The 12,073-nt window shown below is 48.5% G+C and overlaps 1 protein-coding gene across 1 annotated transcript; it reads right to left on the reverse strand.

Annotated features, from left to right (window-relative positions):
- Nucleotides 1-7,497: 7,497 nt before the first annotated feature.
- LOC116354734 (serine/threonine-protein phosphatase 2A regulatory subunit B'' subunit alpha) lies at nucleotides 7,498-10,778 on the reverse strand (the record flags this gene model as incomplete). Its single annotated transcript, XM_031795388.1, is given in 2 exon segments — nucleotides 7,498-7,703; nucleotides 7,798-10,778. Coding segments are annotated over 2 exon segments (2,604 nt in total), but the record flags the coding sequence as incomplete, so codon positions are not given.
- Between the last annotated feature and the right edge of the window lie 1,295 nt (nucleotides 10,779-12,073).

Below are 12,073 nucleotides of genomic sequence, written 5' to 3' on the forward strand. Positions count from 1 at the left end.
GCAGTACCCCTCTTCCCCCAGCAGACCTCTTGTACTGCAGTACCCCTCTCCTCCAGGAGACCTCTTGTACTGCAGTACCCCTCTCCCCCAGCAGACCTCTTGTACTGCAGTACCCATCTCCTCCAGGAGACCTCTTGTACTGCAGTACCCATCTCCTCCAACAGATGGAGGCAGAGCTCCTAGATGAAGCAGGAGGAGGATGAAGTCGCCCCTGGTGAATGTCTCCTGTTTAACTCTGTGTGTTAACAGCAGAGTAAAACTACATGGCAGCAGAGAGCTGCAGGTCACACACACACACACACACACACATTACAAATGTAGGAAGTTGTGTATACAGACAATGGTTACTAAGGTGACCTCAGTTATAAGAGTGTGCAGAGAGTGCATAGAGTGTGCAGTGTGCAGTGTGTGCAGAGTGTGTAGAGGAATGTGATGGCATCAAGTGTAGTTCTTCAGATCTCTCGTATGTGTATTCTCTATTCTCTCTCTCTCTTTCTATGTGTATGTGTGTGGGGGGGGGATATTGTTTGGACAATATCCCAGCCTGCACTGGGAGTGGTGTATGATGTCACCATGGGACTGAAGGCTACGTGTGTGCGTGTGTGTGTGTGTGTGTGTGGCTAACTTTGGAGGCTATTGTCAGTGTTGGAAACTCCTTACACACAGAAAACACTGACTCCATGAGTCCAAGGTGTGTCTGTGTGTGTGTATTTGTGTGTTAGAGAGGGAAGTAGAGGGAAAGTGGGGGAGGGGGTTTCTCTCACCACTTGGCTGAGCTTCCTGCTGTGACCTCATTTCCTGTGGAAGCATTCAGGAGGTGATGTCATTAAGTACCGACCCCAAGACAACAACCCCTGCTGTTTACCCCTCCATTCATCTTGTCGACCTCTTCTCAGTAATTTGGCCACTCATTCACTCCCTCATGGGGAATTTAAAACCCAAAGCCTGGCTTCGTCCCGAATGGCACCCTAGTGCCTAGGGCCCTGGTCAAAGGAATAGGGTGCCATTTGAAATGCAGTCACTGTAGAAGGGTAGGAGGAGGGTTGGCTATGCCTCATTTCTGTTCTGGGCTCCAAATGGCTAGTCTGCTCTCTGCTGTCTGTCTGCTAGTCTTGTCTTGCTCTCTGCTCTGCGTTCGACTGGCATGCCTGGCCTTGGATTTATCTGGCCTGGCATCCTGGTCTCCATGGTGATTAATGGGAACACTCTGACAGGTGCAGAAAGGCCTATATTACTCTGTCAGCAGACACACACACACACACACACACACACACACACACACACACCACACACACACACACACACACACACACACACACACACACCACACACACACACACACACACACACACACACACACACACACACACACAGAGCTATTCCTAAACTCAGCTGTGACCAAACAGTAGCAATGGGTCAGCCTACCCTTTGGCGACAGACACACACACACAGAGTCCGTTTACACTGTGGCGACAGACACACACACAGGGTCCGTTTACACTGTGGCGACAGACACACACACAAACACACGCACACACGCACACACAGGGTCCGTTTACACTGTGGCGACAGACACACACACAAACACACACACACCACACACACACACACACACACACACACAGAGCTATTCCTAAACTCAGCTGTGACCAAATAGTAGCAATGGGTCAGCCTACCCTTTGGCGACAGACACACACACAGAGTCCGTTTACACTGTGGCGACAGACACACACACAAACACACACACACAGGTCCGTTTACACTGTGGCGACAGTGAGTCTGTTAGCAGGATGCCGTAGTAGACAGATTTAGGTCCCCATCACACCTCTATCTGTCAGCCTGGTGTGTGTGTGTGTGTGTGTGTGTGTGTGTGTGTGTGTGTGTGTGTGTGTGTGTGTGTGTGTGTGTGTGTGTATGTATGTACTTGGTAAAAACACCATTAACATTCCAATGCCAACAGCCCCCACCCTCTCCCGCTGTGCTCCAATCAGCACCTCACACACACACACACACATTCTGCCTGTGACACTGCAACAACAGAGACTGGTCCCAAAATAACACTTCAACCAATCAGAGAGGAGAGCCTGTGAGTGGACCACTTCATCTACATTCCTCTCTCTCTCTCTCTCTCTCTCTCTCTCTCTCTCTCTCTCTATCTCCTTGTCATCCCTCCTTCTCTCTTTCCGTCGACCTCTCCTGTCTGTTGATTGACCATGCTGTGTAACCTTACTCCATGTTGATATGTAGGCCACATACAGGGCCTTCAGGAAGTGTTCATACCCCTTGACTTTCTCCACATGTTGTTGTGTTACAGACAGAATTTCAAATGGATTCAATTGAGATGTTGTGTCACTGGTCTAAACACATAATACCCCATAATGTCAAAGTGGAATGATGTTTTGAGGCCGGAGAGGAAGGAACCCGCTCAGGGATTTTACCATGAGGCCAATGGTGACTTTAAAACAGTTACAGACTTTAATGTCTGTGATAGGAGAAAACTGAGGATGGATCAACAACATTGTAGTTACTCCACAATACTAACCTAAATGACAGAGGGGAAAGAAGGATGTCTGTACAGAAAACAAATATTCCAAAACCTGCATCCTGTTTGCAACACGGAACTAAAGTAATTCTGCATCCTGTTTGCAACACGGAACTAAAGTAATTCTGCATCCTGTTTGCAACACGTCACTAAAGTAATTCTGCATCCTGTTTGCAACACGGAACTAAAGTAATTCTGCATCCTGTTTGCAACACGGAACTAAAGTAATTCTGCATCCTGTTTGCAACACGGAACTAAAGTAATTCTGCATCCTGTTTGCAACACGGAACTAAAGTAATTCTGCATCCTGTTTGCAACACGTCACTAAAGTAATTCTGCATCCTGTTTGCAACACGTCACTAAAGTAATTCTGCATCCAGTTTGCAACACGTCACTAAAGTAATTCTGCATCCTGTTTGCAACACGTCACTAAAGTAATTCTGCATCCTGTTTGCAACACGTCACTAAAGTAATTCTGCATCCTGTTTGCAACACGGAACTAAAGTAATTCTTCATCCTGTTTGCAACACGGAACTAAAGTAATTCTGCATCCTGTTTGCAACACGGAACTAAAGTAATTCTGCATCCTGTTTGCAACAAGGCACTAAAGTAATTCTGCATCCTGTTTGCAACACGGAACTAAAGTAATTCTGCATCCTGTTTGCAACACGGAACTAAAGTAATTCTGCATCCTGTTTGAAACACAGAACTAAAGTAATTCTGCATCCTGTTTGCAACACGGAACTAAAGTAATTCTGCATCCTGTTTGCAACACGGAACTAAAGTAATTCTGCATCCTGTTTGCAACACGGAACTAAAGTAATTCTGCATCCTGTTTGCAACACGTCACTAAAGTAATTCTGCATCCTGTTTGCAACACGTCACTAAAGTAATTCTGCATCCTGTTTGCAACACGTCACTAAAGTAATTCTGCATCCTGTTTGCAACACGTCACTAAAGTAATTCTGCATCCTGTTTGCAACACGTCACTAAAGTAATTCTGCATCCTGTTTGCAACACATCACTAAAGTAATTCTGCATCCTGTTTGCAACACGTCACTAAAGTAATTCTGCATCCTGTTTGCAACACGTCACTAAAGTAATTCTGCATCCTGTTTGCAACACGTCACTAAAGTAATTCTGCATCCTGTTTGCAACACGTCACTAAAGTAATTCTGCATCCTGTTTGCAACACGTCACTAAAGTAATTCTGCATCCTGTTTGCAACACGTCACTAAAGTAATTCTGCATCCTGTTTGCAACACGTCACTAAAGTAATTCTGCATCCTGTTTGCAACAAGGAACTAAATCAAGTAAAACTGTAAAAATGTGGCAAAGAAATGAACGATTTGTATTCAGGACATAAAGTTATGTTTGAGCAAATCCAACACAACACATCACTGAGTATCACTCTTCATATTTTCCAGAATGGTGGTGATATTATGGGTTTGCTTGTTATTATCAGGATACAATTTAAAAAAGAATTAATGTGAAAATATTGTACAATCCAGGTGTACAAAGCTCTCAGAGACTTACCCAGAAAGACTCACTGCTATAATCACTGCCGAAGGTGATTCCAACAGGTATTGGTGTGAAAACTTATGTCAATTAGGTATTTCTGAATTTCATTTACAATATATATGCTAAAATGTTTCACTCTGTCATTATGTGGTATTGTGTGTAGATGGGTGAGCAAAACAATCTATTTGATGCATTTCAAATTCAGGCTGTAACACAACAAAATGTGGAATAAGTCAAGGGGTGTGAATACTTTCTGAAGGCACTGTATTTATGACATTACCAGCACAAAACCCTAAATTACCCCAAACATTCCAGAGGAGAGGAGAGGAGAGAGCTGGCCACCACTTTGTCTCCACCTCTCTCTCTCTCTCTCTCTCTCTCTCTCTCTCTCTCTCTCTCTCTCTCTCTCTCTCTCTCTCTCTCTCTCTCTCTCTCTCTCTCTCTCTCTCTCTCTCTCTCTCTCTCTCTCTCTCTCTCTCTCTCTCTCTCTCTCTCTCTCTCTCTCTCTCTATCTCTCTCTCTCTTCATCTTCTCTCTCTCTTCTCTCTCTATCGCCTTCTCTCCTGCTCTCTCTCCTCTCTCTCTCTCTCTATTCTCTCTCTGCCTCTGCCTCTCCCTCTCTCTTCTTCTCGTGGCCTCCCTTTACTGTCTCTTGCCTCTCCCTCTCTTCTTAGCCTCCCTTTTCTGTCTATTGCCTCTCTCTCTCATCTGCCTCTCCCTCCTTCTACATCTGCCTCTCCCTCTCTTCTCTGCCTCTCCCTTCTCTCTCTGCCTCTCTCCGTATCGCTCTCTGCCTCTCCCTCTCTCTGCCTCCCTTTCTGTCTCTGCCTCTTCCTCTCTCTATGCCTCTCTCTCTCTCTCTTGCCTCTCCCTCTCTCTCTGCCTCTCCCTCTCTCTCTGCCTCTCTCTCTCTCTCTCCTCTCTCTCTCTCTCTCTCTCTCTTCCTCTCCCTGCCCCTCTCTCTCTCTTCCTCTCCCTGCTCTCTCTCTTCCCTGCCTCTCTCTCTCCCTGCCTCTCTCTCTCTCTGCCTCTCTCTCTCTCTGCCTCTCTCTCTCTCTGCCTCTTCCTCTCTCTCTGCCTCTTCCTCTGCCTCTTCCTCTCTCTGCCTCTTCCTCTCTCTGCCTCCCTTTCTGTCTCTGCCTCTCCCTCTCTCTCTGCCTCTCCCTCTCTCTCTGCCTCTCCCTCTCTCTCTGCCTCTCCCTCTCTCTGCCTCCCTTTCTGTCTCTGCCTCTTCCTCTCTCCATGCCTCTCCCTCTCTTTCTGCCTCTCCCTCTCTGCCTCTCTCCCTCTCTCTCTGCCTCTCTCTCTCTCTCTCTCTGCCTCTCTCTGCCTCCCTTTCTGTCTCTGCCTCCCTCTCTCTCTGCCTCCCAAAATCTATTTCTCTCTCTCTCAGCTAGAACATATAAACATATACACACAACCTTACAGTTAACTAGTCCAACACTCTAACCACCTGCCTCTCATTGCACTCCACGGGGAGACTGCCTGTTACGTGAATGCAGTAAGCCAAGGTAAGTTGCTAGCTAGCATTAAACATATCTTATAAAAAACAATCAATCATAATCACTAGTTAACTACACATGGTTGATGATATTACTAGTTTATCTAGGGTGTCCTGCGTTGCATATAATCGATGTGGTGTGTATCGTTGCTCCAATGTGTACCTAACCATAAACATCAATGCCTTTCTTAAAATCAATACACAGAAGTATGTATTTTTTTAAACCTGCATATTTCGCTAAAAGAAATCCAGGTTAGCAGGCAATATTAACCAGGTGAAATTGTGTCACTTCTCTTGCGTTCATTGCACGCAGAGTCAGTGTATATGCAACAGTTTTGGCCGCCTAATTTGCCAGAATTTTATGTAATTATGACATAACATTGAAGGTTGTGCAATGTAACAGGAATATTTAGACTTATGGATGCCACCCGTTAGATAAATACGGAACGGTTCCATAGTTCACTGAAAGAATAAACGTCTTGTTTTCTGGATGATAGTTTTGGGCTCATATTTCTGTGTGTTATCATGTTATAACTAAGTCTATGATTTGATAGAGCAGTCTGACTGAGCGATGGTAGGCAAGAGCTGGCTCGTAAGCATTCATTCAAACAGCACTTTCGTGCGTTTTGCCAGCAGCTGTTGATGACTTCACGCCTATCAACTCCCGAGATGAGGCTGGTGTAACCGATGTGAAATGGCTAGCTAGTTAACGCGCGCTAATAGCGTTTCAAACATCACTCGCTCTGAGACTTGGAGTAGTTGTTCCCCTTGCTCTGCATGGGTAACGCTGCTTCGAGGGTGGCTGTTGTCGTTGTGTTCCTGGTTCGAGCCCAGGTAGGAGCGAGGAGAGGGACGGAAGCTATACTTTTACACTGGCAATACTAAAGTGCCTATAAGAACATCCAATAGTCAAAGGTTAATGAAATACAAATGGTATAGAGAAATAGTCCTATAATTCCTATAATAACTACAACCTAAAACTTCTTACCTGGAAATATTGAAGACTCGTGTTAAAAGGAACCACCAGCTTTCATATGTTCTCATGTTCTGAGCAAGGAACTTAAACGTTAGCTTTCTTACTTGGCACATATTGCACTTTTACTTTCTTCTCCAACACTTTGTTTTTGAATTATTTGTTGTTTCATTATTGATTTGAGGCTAAATAGATTTTTTTGATGTATTATATTAAGTTGAAATAAGTGTTCATTCAGTATTGTTGTCATTGTCATTATTACAAATACATTTAAAAAAATTGGCCGATTAATCGGTATCGGCTTTTTTTTTGGTCCTCCAATAATCAGTATCGGTGTTGAAAAATCATAATCGGTCGACCTCTACTCTCAACTAGAACATATACACATATCCAACCAGCAATACATCTCTCAACTAGAACACCGAGAAAGTAGTCTTCTTCAGCAGCAATAGTGTCAGAGGAAGAGGCAGGTAGACCTGACTAATAGATGTCTGACAGCCTGACACGCACGCACACACACACGCACGCACACACACACACACGCACGCACGGACGGCGCTCAGTGGTACTCACTCTGATCACCTCAGGCGTCTGCTGGATGAGCAGTGTCGAGCCGATGTCTCTCAGGGCAACCACATTGCTAGGGGCAACCGGGTGTCTCACGGCAACAGGAGGAGCAGTGATGGTTGCAACAGGTGCCTCTCCAGGTGTGTGTGTAGGGGGCGGGACAGGGGAGGGTGGAGGGGGCGGGACAGGGGAGGGGACAGGTGTTACAGCCGGTGGAGGGGTGGCCGTGGTGGTAAGTACAGCTGTCAGGTCAGCTACAGGTGGATGTTCACGTCTAGCAGCTGCTTCTGAAGGTGTGGGTACGACTGTAGGTGGTGGAACAGGTGTGGGTACGACTGTAGGTGGTGGAACAGGTGTGGGTAGGGTAGAAGGTGTAACTTCGTCTGTGGCGACAGACTCTGCTAGGGTTGTGGGGACAGGGACAGGGACAAGGACAGGGACAGGTGTGGGAGCTGTAGAGACAGACTCTGCTAGGGTTGTGGGGATAGGGGCAGGGATAGGTGTTGGAGCTGTAGAGACACGTAGGGCCGTAGGAACAGGTCCATCTGTAGGTCTGGGTGCAGGTGTTGGTGTGGAGGCAGACACATGTACAGGTCCATCTGTAGGTAAAGGCACAGTTCAGTTCACATACATAGAACGAAGAACCGTGCAACATATACACAATACCGTAAATAGGAATAGATGGACACGGACAGTCACCTTGCCCAGCGGGTGGAGATCCAGGTATTTTGGCCTGCGTCAGAGTGTCAGTCTTGGCTGCAGTAGCCAGAGTGTCCTGTAGGAGTCTCATCACCTCCTTCTCTTTGCTCTGAGTCCCAGTCTTCCCAGTGTTCCCAGGACTACCCCCAGAGTCCACCAGTTCCTGGGCAAAGCTCTCAATGCTCTCCAGGATCCTCAGCAGCAGGGCCCCGTCCTCCTCATCTCCCAGCCCCACCATGCTGCCCTCTGCCTGGCGGAGAGGAGCAGGCGAGCTGGGGGTCGACCTGGTGGCCTGGGCGTTAGCGGTTAGGTGGCTAACAGGAACAGGCCTTTGAGCCTGGGGGTTGATTTGGGTTTGTGTCTGGAGACAGGGTTGGGTTTGTGGGGAGGTGTTCCCCTGTCCTGTCCCCCTCTGTCTGGTCTTAATGGGGAGAGGGGGCTCCGCCTCTCTTTCTCTCTCTCCCTCTCTGACTCGGTCTCTCTCCCGACCCATGCTCTGCGACAGACACTCCAAGTCCATCAGAAGCCTGTCGATGTCGTCGTCTCTATGAGTGACAGGAGGGGTGTGTTCGGAGGTTGGGGGGCAGGTGAGGTCTTCACCGGCAGACTGGAGTGTGTGTGTAACGTGTACGTGTGACAGATTGGGGCTGAGGTGTGTATGCGCGGAGCTGGGGGGTGTGTGTGGACTAAAAGCTGTCCCGTTCCGACTGTGAGTGTGTGTGAGGCTTCTGGTCGGGGTGTGTGAGTGTGTGTGTCTGGAAGCCCTGTTCAGCCCCCTTCCCAGGTCTGCATCCTCCTCAATGAAGAGAGCCTCCATGGGGGAGATGGACGGAGTGTGTGTGCGCGCTGACGGAGTGTGCGTTTGCGATGAAGGTGTGTGTGCCTGGGATGGAGGGGTAGAAACAAACAACGTGTGTGTGTGCGGTGAAGGAGAGTGTGTGTGTGACAGAGTGTGTGTGTGCTGCAGCCCGTTGGTCTGAACCTTATGTCTCCCTGCTGTCTCAGGCGTAGTGGACAAAGAGAGAGAAGAGTCTGGAGCGAGTGACGAAGGTGGCAGTATATCCCTGCTCTTGGGTAAAGGAGGGTTCTGAACAACGTCCTCATACCGTGGCGGTTGATCATTCCCAAATATGGGTGAGAAGGGGACAGCAGCTTGCTGCAGCATATGGAGACTACTAACCAGCTCGGCCAACTCGCTATGACCTCCAATCCCTGACCCTTGACCTCCAGCCCCTGACCCTAACCCTAACCCAGCCCCCTCCAGCTCTAGAGGCAGTTTCCTCAGATAGGAGCTCAGTCTGGTCATCACAGCTCTGTAGATGCTCTCTGGACTGGCTCCCCCATCTTCTCCTCCCCCTGGACTCTTCCGACTGATACACTGCTTGATGATGTCAGTACATTTCTTCAAGTCCTCTGAACACTTGACCAGAATGTCCAGACAGGCCCGTATGTCTTCCCCCCCGGCTCCTCCCACTCCTCCCTCCTCCCCTGCACGGGTCTTCTCCAGTAACCGGGCGATGAGGGACTCGTCGGCTAATGAGCTGAGGTAGAGAGACGCCACTGTGTTTAACCCCGCCTCCAAGGAACCAGAGCAGGCGCTGGATAGGCTACTGGTGGACCCGCCCCCAGCCCTGGAGACACTGGATAGGCTGGTTGTGGATAGAGACCCGCCCCCGGCGGTGATGCTAGCAGGCGATAGGCCTTGGAGCACCTTGGTGGTGTCGCTGAAAGGAGGCAGGTTCTCATCATTGGCGTTTCCATTTCCGGTAATAGTCCCATTCCCCGTTCCTCCGACGTTCCCGGTGAAGTGTCCGTAGACAATGTCGAGGTCCGTTGACCGACGGCTGTACGAGTCCGGCCTGACCTTGCGACCTTTCCTGAAGGTCACGTGACTGGTGGAGAGGCGGAGCTTCTCGAAGGAGAACTCTTTGAGTTTGCCACTGGCCAGGTTGATGGCTTCTCCTGTGATGTCCTTCAGACTGGCAGAGCTCTGGAGAAGCCGGTCAGGACCAGAGCTGGTAGTAGCGGTGGTAGTGTTGGCCTTCTTACCTCGCCATGGAGGACTGTCCTCCCCCACCACACCATACACACTGTTAGGATCATTAGGAACACCACTACCCCCATTACAGCCGGTCATACTAAGTTTAGAGCTGTTGGGGATTTGGTGAGGAGAGTTAGCGTTTCTGGTCAGGTTGTGTGTGAATGTGTGTGAGGGGGTGGTCAGCAGCTCGGAGCAGGTGCTGCGATGGGCAACAGTACAGTCCAGTCCCTGGGACAGCGCCCCACATGACCCGGAGCAGTAGTGCACCGCGTGACTCTGAGCCCGACGGTCCACCACCACGCTGCTGTAGCAACTAACACTGCTCACTACCACTCGATAGGCTGCTGCCATGGTTACCGCTCAGTTGACGCCTGGTTACCGCTTGGTTACCAAGGTTACAAAGCAGTCTCAACTACTGCACGGGAAAAAAACATATTGGAAAAATACACAACGTGAAAAAAATCCAAGGCCAAAATAGTTATTGTTTAAATCCCTTCAGATGAGTGGAGGCAGTTTCAGATCCAGAGTCAACTGAACAGCCTCCTTAAAATCCACACCAGAAAGATTTGAAACTCCAAATTCATGCAGAAAAAATAGACACATTTCCACACAGAAAAACGTCCACATAAAAAACTAAAATATTCCTTCAGATCAGAAGAAGAAAAGGTCAATCCATGTTGTAATCACAGGATCCATTAGAGTCAGGATTCATTTCATTTTCACCTGTGTCTAAACACTGTCTTCTCAGAGGTCCTCATCTCTCCAAAGGAACTCCAGAGGCCTGGTCTAACCCCCCGATCAGGGTTCACCGTCCTGGGCTTGGAAACTCACCCAGGCCCCCTCTCCTTTTGTCCTTCTCTCTCCATTTCTCTCTTCTATCCCCCCCTCCTTCTCTCCACTTCTATCCCCTCTCCTTCTCTCCACTTCTATCCCCCTCTCCTTCTCTCCACTTCTATCCCCCTCTCCTTCTCTCCACTTCTATCCCCCTCTCCTTCTCTCCACTTCTATCCCCCTCTCCTTCTCTCCACTTCTATCCCCTCTCCTTCTCTCCACTTCTATCCCCCCCTCCTTCTCTCCACTTCTATCCCCCTCTCCTTCTCTCCACTTCTATCCCCCTCTCCTTCTCTCCACTTCTATCCCCCTCTCCTTCTCTCCACTTCTATCCCCCCTCCTTCTCTCCACTTCTACCCCCCCCTCCTTCTCTCCACTTCTATCCCCCTCTCCTTCTCTCCACTTCTATCCCCATCTCCTTCTCTCCACTTCTATCCCCTCTCCTTCTCTCCACTTCTATCCCCCTCTCCTTCTCTCCACTTCTATCCACCTCTCCTTCTCTCAACTTCTATCCACCTCTCCTTCTCTCAACTTCTATCCCCTCTCCTTCTCTCCACTTCTATCCCCCTCTCCGCCTCTCGTTCGTAAAATAACTGCAGTCCACTCTAACCACAGCTGCCTTGATGTGATTCACAGATGGTCGGCTCTCTCTCTCTCTCTCTCTCTCTCTCTCTCTCTCTCTCTCTCTCTCTCTCCCTCCCTCCCTCCTTCCGTCCTGTGCTGTCAAGCTGCTCTCAGAGTGTTTCTGATGGGAGGACACCACCTGTGAGTTGACAGAAAAGGGGGAGTGAGGGGGAAGGAGGGAGAGAAAGAAGGAAGGAGAGAAAAATATAGCATTCAATCATTTAGACAGTCACCCTGTAGCAAATTATTTTTCTCTGTGTGTGTGTGTTGGGTGGGGGTGGGGTTGGGGCGTGTGTGTGTGTGTGTTGTCAGCCCTCCAGCTATCCTCCAGATGACAGTATATATGAGGGACCTTAGTCCTTTATCATCAAAGAGTACAACCAACACCGCATGTGTACTTCCTGACACACACACACACACACACACACACACACACACACACACACACACACACACAGGTTCCCGATCAAAAAGAGCGGAAGAAACTACAGAGCGCAGAGAAGAGAAGAAAATGATGGTGAAAGTATAATGTATAATGGTGAGACCAGGACTGGCTTGTTGATTTTACCTTTATCCGTGGTTTCTAGGGATGGGGGGGGGGGGATGATATTTACATATCGCATTATTATTTTGGACGATATTATATTGATACTTTGACTCAAAGTATAGATATATATTTGAAAAGATTTGCAAGGCAGTGTTAGCTAGCACTAGTCGGCTATACCTACGCCAAAACTCTGGACATTTCTCATCCTATAGCTTGTTCTTAATCTT

This window comes from Oncorhynchus kisutch, linkage group LG18 (genome assembly GCF_002021735.2).
Source record: "Oncorhynchus kisutch isolate 150728-3 linkage group LG18, Okis_V2, whole genome shotgun sequence".
NCBI classification, from domain to species: domain Eukaryota; kingdom Metazoa; phylum Chordata; class Actinopteri; order Salmoniformes; family Salmonidae; genus Oncorhynchus; species Oncorhynchus kisutch.